Raw genomic sequence first — 18380 nt, forward strand, 5'->3', positions numbered from 1 at the left:
CCCAGACTGATGACAGGAAGGCACCCCAAGATCCAGGCAGCCTGGTCTGGGATTCCTGGCTGTCAAGTTCTCCAGGTGAGGCAGGCCACCTGGAGAGCTGACGTGGAGCAGGGGAACCCTGGGAGCCTGGAAACTAGGGATGCAGATGAGCTTGGGAACCAGGGCTCCCAGCCAGCCTCCCAGGCAAGCTGCAAAGGAGATGGTGCTTCTGAGGAGCCAGGAGCCTGAGAACCAGGGCTGCCAAGTCAGATGGACAAAATGGCAGGACCAGGCAGGATTCTGTTGCAGCGGAAACCTGCCTGGTTTCCATCAGAATTTTGTCAAAATATACACATTCCCACAGAACAACTAATTGGCATTTTCCAATGGAAAAATGTTCTGTCAGAAAACTTATGACCCACTCTAATGTAGATGGTTGCTTCTGGTAAGGACTTGAGTTCCCAGATTGTCTAAAAAGAATTGCTAATACTTTAAAGAGCCTTGTGGTTAATTTGATACAAACTAAGAGTGATAAAATCAATACAGGAACTGGCATATGTTGTTCTTTGCCTATGCCAGGTGAACTTTGTCAGAGGCTAAGAACAGTCATTGCTAAAGATTTCTCTACATCTGCTATAAGACTCCTCAAAAAAACAAACAAAACATCTGATGACAGAACATAAAGACTTACAAGATCACTTAATTATATCTTGGGCTGCAAATACTGCTCGGAAAACTTGGAGCTGAGAAAACCAAGGGTTGGGGTCGGAGTGTTCAAATGAAAGAAACTAGAGAGAGAAAAATGTACAGAAAGACGTCCATCCAAATTACAAGGGAGAGGGGAGGATCTACCAGTATAAAGAATCATTTCTAAATCTGTTTTGCTAACTTTGTCTAGTTTACTTGAAGATTGTTTTCATGAAGAAAATCAACAGGTTTCCTAAGTGAATCAGTCAATGTTGGCATTAAAAATAGTAATTTTGGTGAGAAGTACTAGAAAAATGAATAGCATAAGGAAAGTCACAGCATATCTATCATACATCCCTGTGTCCTACTAGAATTAGAGAGAACAACAACCGAGTGGTACTTACCCCTCTTGTGGTCTGTGCAAAGCATGTTCCAATCTGTAAGTGGAACAACTTTCTGTAGTTACACTGGAAGTTAGTAACAGAAAGACAAGACCCTGATTTGATAAGTATGACTGTAAATTCCTGTGAAGAAGTCTCTCTCGAAATGTCATTGTCTGGTCTGTATTACGTCTGAATTTGTACCAGCCTATCACATTCTGGGTAGGAAAAAAAAAAGATTTATCTAATCAGTGTTACCATTCCCTAGAATTACACAACCATATAACAAAACACACACACATGTGAAAAAGTCAGAAGAGTGGTCAGCCCTGAACTGAATTGGAATTCTTTAAGATCGTAGACCCTGATTCAGCAAACAGGCTTGACTTTAAACACACAAGTAGTACCATCCCTATTCAGCAAATCACTTAAACACAAGTAGTTCCATTAGAACTACCCCTGCTTATACGTTCTACTGAGTTGAGGCCTTACTGAAAACATTTCATACCCCTCACGTCCTGAGAATATAAATCTATCAAAACTGGTTCGCTTTCAAAGCTTATGCCCAAACCATTAAGCTTGCTCCAAATTTGGCCCTGTACCAGTACACCTCCCCATCCGACTGCAGTGTCATCCTGTTTATGTATTCTGTTCTGAAGCAAGGGCGTTTGATGAAAAATAAACTATTTGTATTTTAAGTCAGACAAGAGGATGTCAATCTGATTCAGTAAATGAAAGGGCAAACTCTTCCAATGCATGTACTAAAATTCCAATAAACTGAAATCCAGCTATCTGTGTTTCAAGTGAACTGTTTGAACTGAAGAATACTTCTTTGATCCAAATACAGAAGAGGCCATATGATCTCATTGCAACATTTAAATGGTTCACTTGGGAGATGAGGAAAAAAAATCCAACAGCAGCACAGAAGAGGGAATAAGTATTCCCCTAAATAAAAAAGAAAAAAAAAGGATTGCTTTGTGAGGACGAGATTTCAGTACAGTTTAGACTTTTGTCATGGGCTGAAAAGACAACAAAAGGGAATAAGTACCTAAAGTGAAATTATGGAATGAAACATAACTAAAATATGAATCAACATAGCAATTACAGAGTCAGCACAATACCCTGCATAAAACCCCAGAGTATGGATTATTTTTAAAAATAAAATACCTTTTTGCAACCTGATAATATTTTCTTCAGTTCAGGCTCATTCAGTTCACCTGCAGAGTTATAAAAGCTAGAAGAGATCATAAGAAGGATCAGAGAATAAAAGGTTACATTCCAAAGTAAATATTTCTTAAAATAATCTAGCAGCCACCTCATTTCAATCTGATCCAATGTTATTAAAACAAAGTCTAGTGGGAAACACCTTCCCAGTACATCCTGATTTTCTTGTTTACACCTAACAATAATAAAAAAAATTAGGCCTGTCTGAAAGTGATATTGAAATAATGGCATCCGTTATTCACATTCTAAATACAGATATAGGCCCCAATTTAGCAAAGCATTTAAGAACAGTGTGACCAAAAGCACCCCACATTCAGACCCCACACACTAGTGTAATAATTTTTGTGCAAAATATGCCTTTTGAGGTATCATTTAAAAACTAACACCACACTGATAATCAATACTCTTGTGTAATGTTTATATGAAATGCGTATTAACAATTATGAACACAAGATGAAATTATTACTATAATGTGTTTACCAGACAACTCTGGGGAGTGGGTAAACTGGTTTCTCAAAAACAAAGGACAAGCTGATGCCTCTAGCCAGGTATCATCAAAGTTGATTGGCAATCACCTGTCAAGTGGCAAAGAATGGGGGCAGGAACAGATGGATCTGCATTTTAGCAAACAGCAGCATAGAATCTCTTTCACAATGAGACACCATATCTCCATCCTTACAGCTAGAATCAACTTTATCTCGGGGTAACCCTCAGGGAAATGCATTTCAAAGGGTGAGTGGACTATAAAAGTGAGATGCAAAAACACAGCAAGGGTTCTCTCCCTTTCTCTCTTTCACCTAAGACGACAAAGAAACCAGTCCTTTGACTTTGGGGTAGTTCCTGACCTGAGAATTTGGTCAGCAATTAAGGATTTTACCTTGAACCAAGGCTAGCTGGTTAAGTTTTAGCTACTAGAAAGTATTTTATCTTTATTTCTCTTGTGACCATTTCTGACTTTACTTGTACTCACTTAAACTCGATGCAACACATCCCTAAGCCCATGCCACTTGCCACAGCCCCCACTGGCCTGGAACTTCAAACCACAGCCAGTGGGAGCTGCAATCGGCCGAACCTGCGGACACTGCAGGTAAACAAATCATTCCAGCCCGCCAGTGGATTTCCCTGATGGGCTGCGTGCCAAAGGTTGCGGATCCCTGTTTTAATCAATACTAACCTAGTGTTGTGTTTAAACTGAACTGTTTTGGTAACTCCAATTAAAATAACAAACTGTTGCATATTGACTCCTTACAGTGCCAATGGACCTCTAATATCTGAACCGCCCAGGAGAGGGCTGGATAGTGCAGAACACATGTTTTGGGGAAAATTTGTGACTGGGAGTGTGTTGAGGTCACAATAGCTGGTGGAAGCCAGAGTGTGACTTGAGTGTTGCTGACAGGCTGCTGGGGTCAGAGCTATCACTATATGCAGACACTCAGCGTGTGACCTGCGTGCTATTAGGCTGTTCGTAAGCATTCCAGGTTGGGAGCTACAACAGCAAAGCATTGTGAGGCACCCAGGGTTACAGGGACTGCACCCAAAATGTGACACACAGGTTTAAATATTTAAATGGAATAAGGATGGATTTATTACATGCTTAAGGGCTTTCTTGAACCATGGCCACAGAAAGTCAGTAATGGTGTGGTGTGGCATGGCTTGAAGGTTTTAGCAACATGAGTTTGGACTGGGTGTATTGAGTGATGTGGGCTCATCTACATTTTTCTACAGCATTCATCATGGTATATGAATACCTGTAATAATCCCAAATGAATGCCAATAAAACCTTTATACTACCACTGTGATGTATTCTGTATTGGCCACATCATTTTTATTATAAAACATTTTAAGTGTTTGAGGGTTATAACATTTTTTTATTGGGACTATTTTTCGTATCCCTTTGCCTGTGAACCTTGCTACTGTGAGTTCAACTGTACATGCCATAGAGAAACAAAAAAAATGACACTTTTTAAAACGGCTAAAAATGACCTAAAATAGATTTTATATATATCACATTTAATGCCAGTTATCTAAGGATCTTCTACAACTAGAAGCAAGTGAAGTGTAGCTCACTGATAAGTTGACATCCTTTCCTATGGTATAAAGCTTTAATGCTTTCACTTCTATCCCTGATGGGTCATAAGATATCCAACCTTAAAGTGTTACTACCTCGAGCCAGTGTAATTCTGGGCGGAAATTATACACCTGTGGGAAGAAGTTGCTTTTTGTTTTTAAATGAAGCTATTTTTAATGTTAGAGTGAGTCTCAGGAAGATTACATAGTGCGCACAGTGCAGATTGTGGTTCTACAGTTCATAACACGCGTGGTATACAGTATATACATTCATACATGCACACAGATATAAGCATACAGTATACATCTAATAAAAAGTACTTAAAACTAATACAATATTGTACCAAATGGATACATAGGCATTTCGTATCTGTGTCATTTGGAGAAGCTGATACGTCATTCACCACTAGCTATGTTATTTCTTCATTCATAGGACGTGAGCTTAACTGATGTAGAAACCCGTCATTTAATTTTGTACATGTTTAGTCAATGATACTAACCTGAAAAGCTGATAGCATGGAATATGTTTTTGTATATCTGAAAGAAAAACAATATATTACTCTGGCTCCACGTACTCAGCACTCTCATTCTTCTGCAGATTATATTTATAGCCATACCCTCCTGAGAAGTAAAAATTTTATCAAGGGACCTTTAAAACTTAAAACAAACACTAAACTCCAGTATTGACTCACACTGGGTCACAATAGTAGACTCACAATAGTAAGTCTTTAAAAATAATCCTGTGGTTTTTCAAGACTACAGGGAAACCATCTACATGTTTAGGTGTGTTTTTCAATAAACTATTTTTTCCCCTTGTGCTTTGCCAAGCAAGAATCATGGCCAGTTTTTCCCATTTTGTTCTCTTCATTTTTTGAGAACAAGAGTAAAAATAAAACATACACTTAATCAAACTGCCTTGTATTTTTCAGTTAAGGCCCAGATCCATTGAGCATAAGAATATATATCTAATACCAATTAATTGTAATGTTCTTTCTAGTTTTGCACTCAGCATCAGAATTATTCTTACAGTTAAACTTTTATGCAAGAATATAGTTGTTTCATAAATGAAAGTTATTTCTATAGTGCTCACAATAATCTAGATGTTTTCAAATACATAATTCAGTCCAAAGTGACTCTCCTGGTTTTCAACATCCTGCATGGAATTGATCCTGGTTACGTAAGAGAGAGTCTCTCTTGGACTACAGCTGTGTTCCAGTGAAGCACTAGAGCTGTTGGCCACTGGGGTAGGTTCATTACTATAGGATGCAGAACCTTCACAGGAGCTGGATCAAGAATATGGAACTCACTACGAGAAGAAATAAGGACAACTAACCTCTTAACATTCAGAGCTAAATGCAAAACCCTCTTCTTTGCCCAAATCCTCCCACAGTAGTACTCATTGCAGAGGGGAGTACTAGGTCTTACAACAGCACTCACTTTTATAACATTATGTTCAAGTGATTTTTTTCACAGGGTCAGCTTCTCTTATGTTCATTTTTTCTTCTCAAAGGTTCATATAAAATATAAGATGACTTCCCAGCACTTAATACCTCCACAGAAATTTGTTTTTAAATAAACTTCAAGTTGGAAATATCTGAAAGCCTGCTTGATAATAAAACCTGAAGAAGAGCTCTGTGTAAGCTCAAAAGCTTGTCTCTCTCACCAACAGAAGTTGCTCCAATAAAAGATTACCTCACACACCTGGTCTCTCTGATAATAAAACAGTCTTTGACACGTAAGCACGCTTCATCTTCGAGGCACTTAAGTATTAATGAATTAATCCTCACAGCACCTTCTGAGAAAAGCAAATAGCATACCTATTTTACGAATGGAAAAAAGGACCCAAAGTCAACCTGGTCTAAATGAGCTGAACTTCATGGAATTCAAAACCGTTCCAGATTTCATCAGGATTGAATTTGGTCCAAAAGAGGTTAGGTGACTTACTCAAGGCAACAGAAGGAGTCAGAGGCAGAATCTGTTTTTAATGTGACTTCTTGGTACAGAAGATGTATTCAAGAAAATATAAACTCATACTTTTGTTTCCATATATCTAGAACTATTAGATAAAATATTTTGTTACATTCATATTTTCGTAAAAATTTCAAAACGTTAAAGAAGATGAAATATGAAAGATTATCTTACAAAATGATAAATACCACATTTAAATACAGCATTGTGACAACATTCAGTAGTCTTTGTTGCCAGTCTGAGGCCCAGATTCAGTAAGGTACTTAATCATATGCACTGTCCCACTGAAATCAAGAGTAGACTCACCAATTGTATAAACAACTTCAACATCATCCATCTGAGAGTCAGTAATGCTGTTCTTGGCTTCACCTTTCACTTCTCCAAGGAGGAAGCCTTCCTTTGTAAGGGGAGCAAACAGAGGAAAAACATATTAGAAATAATTAGGGCTCTCGATTAATCACAGTTAATGCACGTGATTAACTAAAAAAATTAATCACAATTAAAATAATTAATCGTGATTAATCGCAGTTTTAATTGCACTGTTAAACAACAGAATACCAATTGAAATTTATTAAATATTTTGGATGTTTTTCTACATTTTCATATATATATTGTATTCTGTGTTGTAAATGAAATCAGTGTATATTATTTTTATTACAAATATTTGCACTGTAAAAATGATAAACAAAAGAAATAGTTTTTTTCAATTTACCTCATACAAGTACTGTAGTGCAATTTCTTTGTCATGAAAGTGCAACTCACAACTGTAGATTTTTTTCTGTGACTCAAAAACAAAACAATGTAAAACTTCAGAGCCTACAAGCCCACTCAGTCCTACTTCTTGTTCAGCCAATCGCTAAGACAAAATTTTGTTTACATTTACAGGAGATAATGCTGCCCTCTTCTTATTTACAATATCACCAGAAAGTGAGAACAGGAATTTGCACGGCACTTTTGTAGCTGGCATTGTAAGGTATTTACGTGCCAGATACGCTAAACATTTGCATGTCCATGCTTCGGCCACCATTCCAGAGGATATGCTACCATGCTGATGACATTCGTTAAAAAAACAGTGCATTAATTAAATTTGTGACTGAACTCCTTGGGGTAGAATTGTACATCCCCTGCTCTATTTTACCCACATTCGGCCATACATTTCATGTTATAGCAGCCTTGGATGATGACCCAGTACACGTTATTCATTTTAAGAACACTTTCACTGCAGATTCACAAGAAAACGCAAAGAAGGTACCAATGTGAGACTTCTAAAGATAGCCACAGCACTGGATCCAAGGTTTAAGAATCTGAAGTGCCTTCCAAAATCTGAGAGGGTTGAGGTGTGGACCATGCTTTCAGAAGTCTTAAAAGAGCAACACTCCACTGCGGAAACTACAGAACTCGAACCACCAAACAAGAAAATCAACCTTCTGCTGGTGGCATCTGACTCAGATAATGAAAACGAACATGCGTCGGTCTGCATTGCTGTGGACTGTTATTGAGCAGAACCCGTCGTCAGCATGGATGCATGTGCCCTGGAATGGTGGTTGAAGCATTAAGGGACATATGAATCTTTAGCGCATCTGGTACGTAAATATCTTGCGACATCTGCTATAACAGTGCCACGAGAACGCCTGTTCTCACTTGCAAGTGACATTGTAAACAAGAAGCGGGCAGCATTATCTCCTGCATATGTTTGTCTGAGCGATTGGCTGAACAAGAAGTAGGACTGAGTGGACTTGCAGACTCTAAAGTTTTCCATTTTTTGGAAAGTTTTATTTTTGAATGCAATTTTTCTTTTACATAATTCTAGATTTGTAAATTCAACTTTAATGTTAAAGATATTGCACTACAGTACTTGTATTAGGTGAATTGGAAAAAAAAGAAATAGTATTTTACAGTGCAAATACTTTTAAGCAAAAATAAACATAAAGTGTGCTCTGTACACTTTGCATTCTGTGTTGTAACTGAAATCAATATATATGAAAATGTAGAAAACATCCAAAAATATTTAAATAAATGGTGTTCTATTATTGTTTAATCGTGCAATTAATCACAATTAATTTTTTTAATCGTGCGATTAATCACAATTAATTTTTAATCGCTTGACTGCTCTAGAAATAATGCTTTTATTGACAATGTTAAAAAAAATCTACACTCCATCATCTGGACAACGAGCTGTGGGAGACAGGAGTTCTAAAATTTACAAAAATAATCTATCAAAGCAAACATCTTGAACTTTTAGCACTGTCCTTTATTTTGTGTGGCCTGCAATCATTTCCCCATATGATCTACTGCCACAAACAATAGTGCAGTCAAAGCACAACAGAAAAGCCCACAAGTGGTGGAGCAAAATGACTCTCCCCAAATGCTTACGCTACTTCTCCCTAAGTTCAGCAAAAGCATATAGGAAGGAGAGACAGCAGGAATAAAAGATAAAATAGCAAAAAAGGAAACATTTCACAAGAATAAAAAACTATAAAGGTGTGGGATGGATGGCATTTTGTTTTTAAATGCACAAATATGAGTGCAGAAAAAAATCTGGGGATCTATGTATTCTTTCTTGCTTGCTTTTTACTTCTGTTATGCTTCCTTTTTTAAATAGTTGGAATGGGATGCGGACTTAGTTTTAATGACCACCTGTCAGACTTGGACCTAAAATTTTGGCCAGCTCTTAACAACTATTCTATAACATACTGAAGTGAGCTTTAGCTCACGAAAGCTTATGCTCAAATAAATTGGTTAGTCTCTAAGGTGCCACAAGTACTCCTTTTCTTTATGCAGAAGTAGAAAATGCCACTTTTACACCACACAACACAGTGTCGCTGAGTTACAGTTCTGAAAGACATCAACTTCCTGACATTAGTGTCCTTAAATTCTAAACACTAATGTTGCAATAAAAGAGGTTTTAATACAAAAGATTCGTTTCTAAAAAAAGTTAAAAACTAGATCAAATGTATGTTGCCAAGATAAAAGTGTGTGTGGATCCTGACATCTAGGACTCTAGTTTTAAAATGTAGTTAAAATCATAAATTGCATCAGGCCTGTAAGCAATTTTCCAGTAGCTATAACTTCATTTCCAAACTAATGCCCTGATCTGAAACTACTGTAGATCTGCATGGCCAGATTTGAGCAGAGCCCCACTGAGATCAGTGGAAATCTACATGGGGAGAGGGGTCTGCCAGCATGAAGGAGCTTGCAGGATCAAGGACCAAACTTTTTGTTAAACAAGGCAAAATACACTTATCTTCACTTAGGACCAAGATAATCAAAACCTCTGATATTAAAAACAAATCAAGTTTATCCAAGCACGAAAACAAGAGCCCAGAACATTCCCTAAGACCTGGGCAGAAAAGCATTTCAGGTGTCTTCCTCCCCAGAAATAAAATACATTTCAGCACAAATGTGTAATTTTGGGGGGCGGGGGGGCGGGGGCGGGAAATGGTGCACTTCTGGAAATAACCCTGATCCTGCAATCACATCCATGTAGTTAGATCTTCAGCCTTGTGCACGGGCACAAGAGTCTGCCCATATTGATCAATTTACAGGACCGGAGCCTACCTCTCTTTTATCATTATAACCACATCATTGCTACCACCACCTACGTAAGCGGGGGGCTGCTTTCAAATTGTGGTGACATCTGAAGTGAGGGAGATTTTAAAAGAAGGAGAGTGATGTTGCAAGATACCTCATTGAAACACAGGGAGCAAAACCCTTCCCCTTCACACAGCAAGAGGTGATTTATTTGTAATCAAAACAGTGCCTTGAAATCAATCCCCAAAGGATCTGCTGCCCCTCTGGCACGGCCCTGGCCCTGGGCGGCAGTAGGTCGGGGCACACTTTACACACCGTTATTTACACGCAGAGGGAGGGGGCCGTGGCGCTTCCACGGTAGCCAGCAGGAGAGGGGCTGGAGGGAGCCGGGAGGCATGTAGTGAAAGTGAAACCAGGGGAAGCCACTGACACCCAGCGGCGGCTCCCCCGCCCAGGGGAGACTCAGGGGCAGCGGGGGGGGGTGTGGATGTAAATCTACTTCTTAACCTCAAACAACCGCCCCCCTCCCCCAGGCCGACCCCCAGGCCCCGCCTCCCCTCTCCTCCGGGCCCCAGGCGCTCCCCACGGGGCGAAACCTGCCCCCGCCCGCGGGCCCCCCCCCGGTGCCATTGTCCCCGCCGGGCCCGGGCCCGGGCCCGGGCGAGGCGGTGCTGGCGGCTCACAGTGTCCGAGTCGGTGTTGAGGTGCTGGAAGGCGAGGGCGCCAAAGACGAAGCCGGAGAGCAGGGCCGAGGTGCTCTCCCCCTCCATGCTCCCCGCGGCGGCCTGGGCCTGAGTGGCCGCGGGCCGGAGCAACAATGGCAGCGCTGGGCCGGCGCGTGAGAGACCCCTAGTGCCCAGAGGGGAAATGGCACCCGCCGGCTGGCGCGCGGGGACACACACACACACACACAGCGGGCTCTGCGGGGGCACACGTACACCCACACAATGCTCTGCGGGGGGCACACGTACACACACACAATGCTCTGCGGGGGGCACACGTACACCCACACACACCCACACAATGCTCTGCGGGGGGCACACGTACACACACACAATGCTCTGCGGGGGGCACACGTACACCCACACACACCCACACAATGCTCTGCGGGGGGCACACGTACACACACACAATGCTCTGCGGGGGGCACACGTACACACACACACCCAGAGTGCTCTGCCAGGGTCACACATACACACACTGCATTCTGCCAGGGGCACATGTACACACACAGCACTCTGCCCGGGGCACACGTACACACACACACTGCATTCTGCCAGGGGCACATGTACACACACACACACACACACACAGAGTGCTTTGCTGGGGGCACATGTGCACACCCACAGCACGTTCTACTGGGGGCACACGTACACACACAAAGAGTGCTCTGTTGGGGGCACACAGGCAACCCACACCGCGTTGTACCGGGGGCATACACACACACACACACACACACACAGAGTGCTCTGCTGGGGGCACATGTACACACACACCCAGAGTGCTCTGCCAGGGTCACACACACCCACACTGCATTCTGCCAGGGGCACATGTACACACACAGCACTCTGCCCGGGGCACACGTACACACCCACACTGCATTCTGCTGGGGGCACATGTACACACACACACAGAGGCGCAGATCTTGGGCATCCCCACACACACAGCCAGGGGTGCTGGAATAATGCGTATAGTGTGGGTGCTGAGAGCCATTGAGCCAAACTAATCACTCACTGTGTATAATGGAAACCACTTCAAGCACCCACAGCACCGCTAGTTCTAGCACTTCTGCGCACAGCCCCCTTCTGGGGGCACCCCTCCACACCCAACACACAAGCCCTCTGCTGGGGGCACACCCCCAAGCGCACTCAGAAACCTGCACCATGCTGGGTTGAAATCTCTTAAAAGGCATTTTGGACCAATGATGTGTGGTGTGTAATTGGTTACCTGAGTCACAAGGCATTGTTTCTGCTCTCTGAGTGGACAACTGACATTTTTTTTAACAGGAGAATAATGAACTTTCTAGAACAAATTCTCAGATAAATAATACTTTATATGTATACAGCACCTAACTCAGGGGGACATCAGCATTTGGTTCTGGTCCTGAACTAGAACTGTTACACCTTAGTGTGGCTACGCTCTTAATCCCAGCCTAAACTTAAGCCAGAGCTAGATCTGAACATTACAACCTCAGCCCCTATTTCCTTATTTTATTACTATTAGGAAATAAGACCTTGCATTCCTTGCACACTTGAGCTCTAATCCTTCAAGCTCTTCTGCTCAGGCAGCCTCCTGTGCTCAAATGGAGCTCTGCTGACCTCTGGCAATCCCTGTGGGTGTCATGTTCGTCCTGCATTGATCAGCTTGCAGGATCAGGGCCCTGAAGAGTCATAAAGATCATGCAGAACCCTCACTAGTAAAGAAACTGAACTCTTCTTTCTGAAAGAACATTGGGGGAGGGAATTATAGGATAAAACCAAAATGGTTATTGTCTAACCCTGAGCTAGTTTATTTCCTCAGCTAATATTATTTCCAGGAGTCAGAACTCTGTCCTAGGGAAAGACTTCTGAGGAGGGTGAATGTAATTGCTGTAGACTCCATTAAGAAGTGGGATTTTATATGGTGGGAAAGTGCTATCAGCTGTTTCTGGCACAAGGTGTGACATCCATAGTGATGCAGACAGAGCTGCCCTTTGTTTAGCTGAACGGAGTGATTCTCCCCCATATGTATATTTAACAGGAACGTTTGTTTCATTTCAATATATATCAGATGGATTTCTGACAGGAATTTTCAAAACAGCTTATTTGTCAGCTAGTACTGACCATCCATCTTCTTACCGAAAATTTCAAAATACAGTTAAACACTGTCTGATGCAACTATTATTTTTTAAAAATCTGGCCAACATTTTCTGCATTCATGACCTGGACATATGGAACTTTGGTCAAAATTCTCAAGCCAGGGCACCTAAAATTAGGCTCCTAATTCTGTGTTTATTTGATTAAAAATAAATGACTTTATTTTCTGAGGTGCTGAACACCAACAGTTCCCACTGAAGCCAAGTGAAGTGAAAATCAGGCCATGTTTATTTATGTAGCTGAATATAGGTTTAGATGCCTAACTTTAGGCACCCTCATTTGAAAACCTTAGACCATAAAGAAGTTTCACTGGGTGTGGAGAGGTAGGAGAGCTCCTCACCATCCCAGATCACAAGCATAATGCTGTGTAGCAGGGAAAGTGAAGAAGAGGGTGGCAGCTTCAGACCAATGCCTGACATGCACTTACTTGAGGTTTAGATTATGTCTACACAACAGCTGGGAGGGTGCTTCCCACCACAGGTAGACAGACAGGAGCTAGCTCTGCTCCAGCTAGTGCACTAAAAAGTGTGGCATGGGTGCGACCCCCTGATTTATTATTCTATTTAATTATGGCTCTTCAATTAGTGTACACTCCTCCTTTGTGAGTGAAGATCATTGTGATCAATTGTTGTCAGGAACAGCATTTGGTACAGCCAATCAATCGTGTTCTATATGAAGGTCATGGTATTGGCTGGTTTCTAATCTTACACTATGTTGGATCCCGTGCAATATGATAATTGCTTCACTAATGGGTAGTCATTATTATGTGTGATAATGGATTATTGACATCAATGAGTAACCCCCAGTTATGTATTTGTTTGGCTATAAGGAAGATACTTATGAGTTGAAACGTTAGCCCTATTAGCTGGTATTAAATAAAATAATAATGTATTATAGAAAGCATAGCATATTGAGTTATTTATGTATAAAACTTTATGTATTATTATTTATTTAAACTGTAAGCTTTTTTAGGGCAAAGAACATATTTTTTGTTCTGTTTGTAGAGCACTTGACACAGTGGGGTCCTAGGACATTGCTGGCTCTCCCAGGCGTGGCCACAAAACAAATAACTAATAATAATAATAACTACTATTAATTACTCCATAGAGTATGTATTATTTATATTATTTAATAAAAAGATACTTAACACATAACAAACTGCTCATAATATACTACATTTATTGTACATAATATATAAAAATTAGCCATATGATCTAAATATCTCTTTACTAAATAATATTGTACACAGGTACATATATTCATATGTACAATATTTAGTAAAGAGATTTTTAGATCATATGGCTATATATATATGTGTGTGTGTGTGTCTAAGTGTATGTATATTTATATACACACAGAGATCTTTCTTCTTTTTTTGGATGTGTTTTAACCCCTCCTTTTCTAATTTGTTAGTTTTACAGGCATACCAGCAAACAGCTGCTTAAGGCTATGCTTACCAGTCACCCCACATTTATCAGTGATACAGATGAGGGTGCATTCGGCATACTTTAATTTTTATTGTACTGTACTATAGATATTAAACCAGTATCTGTTGTTTTAAATTATTATATAACCAAAAGGTGGCAGCACTGTGATCATGTTCTACTTACACAATTAATACGAGAGATGCTTGTAACCTTATTAGTATCCATATGAGAAGCTTTTACTTTTTCTAAGTAAAAGCCATGAGAAAGTGATTCCATTTGTTGAACAACAGTATGTTTTCCTTTTCCTGTAGGATATGTAGTGCAAACAGAAATGTGCATTGTTAAGTAACAGATTATGCCACAGAAAAGGCTGTATTAATGACTGGGATCAAGAAATCATAGAAGCATATTTTCTCCTCCAGTTCTGGTGTGCAGTAAAGAGCCAAAATGGTCAGATCCCAAGTGGGGTGGGGTGGGGTGGGTATATAAAGAAAGGCACTATCTCTGCAGCATGCTACAGATATCAGGCCAGATTTTCAAAAAAGCCCAAGATTAGGTATTTAAATAGGAACTGTCTGAACTCTCTTGAAAACCTGCCCTTTGGGTTTCATTTACTTTTCTGTTGCCCCTAAGTGAAGGATCTACATCTTTTAGCTAACAGTAAGGTCTTGATTTTGTCCTCTGATATACAACACACAGTACCTTTTATCTTGGGTAACTGGCAGTAGTGCTTGAAAATTAACCCTTGCACTGATGCAAACTATACAGATGGAAGCCACAGTATGGGTCAGAGGGTGGGTCCAATCCTCACATGCAGTGTGATTCATCCAACCCAGGATAGGAACTGAGGGCAAGTGAAGTCTACACTACTGCGCTACATCGGCACAGCTGCGCCGTTTTAGGGCATCTGCTGTGCCAACAGGAGAGTGCTCACCCATCGACATAATTACTCCACCTCCACAAGAGGCAGACGCTATGTCAGTGGGAGAGCATCTCCCGTCGACATAGTGCCGTGTGGACAGGGGGGTGTCTTTTTCATGAAGTTAATCAGGAATAGTTAATCCACTTTAAATTCGCACACACACCCCCATTGCTGATTAGTTTTGAAGCATAGACGAGCGGAGTGTGTGTGTGTGTGTGTGTGTGTGAGAGAGAGAGAGAGAGAGAGAGAGAGAGAGAGAGGGAGAGCAGAAAATTGCTGTAGAGTGAAAGTGTTACTATAGGAAGTGTCAAATAACACCTTTAAAAAAAGAAAATGTTACTTTTACTCTTTTAATACCTTTAAAAAAAACTTTACCCCATATTTTTGAGGGCGGCAAACAAATAACTAGATCAGGTGGGTGTTTTCCTAAAATTCTGAAACAAAGACAAAAATGTGAAAATATTGAAACATTTTGTTTTTTTCTCAATAAATTTTTCATTTTGAAATATTTTTGTTCATTAATGTTTGTGAGATACTCAGATACTAGGGTGATAAGGGCCACATCTGTACCTTGTGGATAGATCAGAGAAGCAACATGGTTCTCTGTATAGGACACTGGACTGGGAACCAAGACACCTGGCTCCTGTCTCTGCCATTGTGTGCGACCTTGGGCAAGTCATTTTATCTCTCTGCCCCTCCCACCCTTTATCTGTTGAAACAGTAAGTTTTTGGAGGCAGGGACTAACTCACTATGTGTTTGTACAGTGCCTCGTACAATAGGGCCCTGATCTTGGTTGGGCCCTGCCGACAATATTGTAATATAAAGAATAAATAATAGTAGATAAAAAGGAATTTTAAAACTAAGGCTAATGTTAATACTCATGAATTTTAATATTGTTTAGAGGTCAAAGATGGCAGAGCAGTAGACTGTAAAATTCCAGGTACAGCTCAAAGATACAAAGTGAAGCTGAAAACAGACGACTCTCTCTATAAAGCATATCAATTTTTACAGTGAATTATAATCAATACAATAGCAGAGGAAAAGTATGGCCTACAGGTAATCAAAAGATGAATGAATGGAGCATTCCACTGAGTGGTTTACTGGCCACTTGCCATTCTTCAATGGCAGCAGATAAAAAAATATTGTGATAAGTATAATATTTCAGACCACATTTATTTGCAATAAAAAGGTGATATTGACATGGAATTAAACTGCTTGATATTCTGGACCTGTGTGGCCCAACTGACTGGAGACAAATGAAATGCTACTTTTTATTAGATCTGACCTACTAGAAACCAATAACATATAAAAAACTTACCATAAAATAAAAGAGTGGGGCCGTTGCATGAATCTTTTTTCTGAGTCAGTTCAAGATTTCCTTAACTCTGGCAATAAAAATTGCAATTCCCCCCCCCCCATGCATCATCTCTAGAATTATTCTGACACTTGAAAAAACTACAGCCAAAATAATTTATATCGATTTATTAAAACCAAAACATGAGAGGTGAAGTCAATGGGAGTTTTATGTACTCAGCACCTTAGTATTTGGCCCGATAGCACTGTCACAATACGTTGCATGTCTTGTGTTACTTTGTATTGAGATAATGAATTAAAGAACATTTTTACACACAAAAACAGTCTCTTACACGTGATTTGAACTCTCTATTGTGAATTTATAAACAAAATAGACGCTAATTAGTCCACTTTTGTGACTGAGTCAGCAAACATTAATAAATGTAAGCCTTACAAAATCTATGTAAGATAGGTAAGTATGGTTATCCCCAGTTACATGTGGAGAAATTGAGGCAGAGAAACATTCTTGGGATTTACTCAAGATCATACAACAAATCAATGACAGAGGTAGGAATAGAAGGCAGGAGTTCTCTCCCCCAATTATTTTGATGTAATTACTTGGCTACAGCAGAAGCAGCTCGTGGGGCAGCAGAAGGGGACAGTGTCAGGGATCTTGTTGCCCCGGGGCACAGAGCATGTGAGATAGTTTGGCAGTTGGGAAGGGAACATGTGGACGAGGGATCTCTTGCTTATGCCTAGTAAACCTTGCCCTCCCCGAGTCCCAGCAGCATAGAGATCCATTTCCTTCTTGTTAGGGGTTTATATTGCCCTCTTCCTTTGTGCTCTGAGCAGCAAATTCAGCCAACAAGAGAAATCAACTTGCGTGACTCATCTTCACAGGGGAGGGTAGAACAACCAATGCCTTTTTTTCTCTTTAATATCCCACAATAATCTGTCTGGTGTTGATGGGCCTTCCTTGTTGGCCAGGACATGGCACCTTCTGTTGGAGATCAGCACTTCACACTAGTTAATGTTTCTCTCCTGTCTGGTGATTTACACAGTCACAGAGGCTCACAATACAACCACTCACATATTACCTTACAATATAGGATACAGATTAATGCATACATCAGCTCACAAGCGTTCTGTAAAGTCTAAACATTAAATATTCTTCTAATCCTAATAGCTATTGTAACAATATTGACACACGGGATCCAGACTGATTCCAGCTATGTATTTGTCAGTGTTCAGTTGAGACATGCGGTCCTTGGCTTGAGGTGGCACCTGGGCTGCTAGTGTCACAAGTTTTGTGGAGAATTCCAGCTCTGTTTAATTTAGAGGCCAGATCTTCAGTTTGTGAAAATTAGCATAGCCTGATTAACTTCAATGGAGCTATGTAGATTTACTCAAGCCGAGGATCTAGCCATAGGGTTTCAGAGTAGAAAGTCCCTCTTGTTTGCAAAATACGTTTGCTGACTCGAGCTAGGCTTAGCCTAAATGGCAATTAATCCAGAACAGGTTACATAAATGTGCCTTATTCCCTCACAGACTACAGTGGGGACGGATAAAGCAAAATGGTGGAACTAGCTTGAAAATGACTTATTGCCACGTGTTCAGGTTGAAAACAGCTGGGTTTTTTTAAGACAAAGGCCATAGTGCAAGGAAAGCAGTTTCTTTATAAGTCAGCAATTTTTTTTGTAGTTAACAGCCAGTTATTCTTTGATTAGAATGCAAACTATTCACTAAGAGTGAACTTTAGCATAATTTATTGTAGAGCTTTGCCAGCAGCTCTGTAATTATGAGGACACTTTCAAATGACTAGGCATATTTTCCCCTGCTGTACCTGGAGAAAGAGAAGATTCCAAGAGGAATTCAAAAGCAGAATTGATTTCTCTTCACTTCAATATTTATGATCTGCTCATTTAAAAGAAATATCAAGGAGTGGAGGGGGGGGGTGAGGGGCAGGGACACCCCTCCAGGTACTAAAATAGCAGCTTGTGTTTGTATTTTCACCACCTTACTTACAATGCACTTATCCTGTTAAAA

The 18380-nt window shown here is 40.5% G+C and overlaps 1 protein-coding gene across 2 annotated transcripts in view; it reads right to left on the reverse strand.

Moving 5' to 3' along the window:
- ABRAXAS1 (abraxas 1, BRCA1 A complex subunit) overlaps positions 1-10688 on the reverse strand; it is a 23046-nt gene extending 12358 nt beyond the window's left edge. Inside the window, exons 1-5 of one of the 2 annotated variants that reach the window (XM_073340547.1) lie at positions 10520-10688; positions 6612-6702; positions 4838-4874; positions 2214-2280; positions 1071-1264 (exon numbers count right to left, since the gene is read on the reverse strand). In XM_073340547.1, coding sequence (XP_073196648.1) covers positions 1071-1264; positions 2214-2280; positions 4838-4874; positions 6612-6702; positions 10520-10606 — 476 coding nt within the window. In that variant the 5' untranslated portion in view covers positions 10607-10688. The remainder of the gene's footprint in view (positions 1-1070; positions 1265-2213; positions 2281-4837; positions 4875-6611; positions 6703-10519) is intronic. The other variant, XM_073340548.1, reaches the window with a different exon arrangement.
- Positions 10689-18380: the final 7692 nt, after the last annotated feature.

This window comes from Lepidochelys kempii, chromosome 4, assembly GCF_965140265.1.
Source record: "Lepidochelys kempii isolate rLepKem1 chromosome 4, rLepKem1.hap2, whole genome shotgun sequence".
NCBI classification, from domain to species: Eukaryota; Metazoa; Chordata; order Testudines; family Cheloniidae; genus Lepidochelys; species Lepidochelys kempii.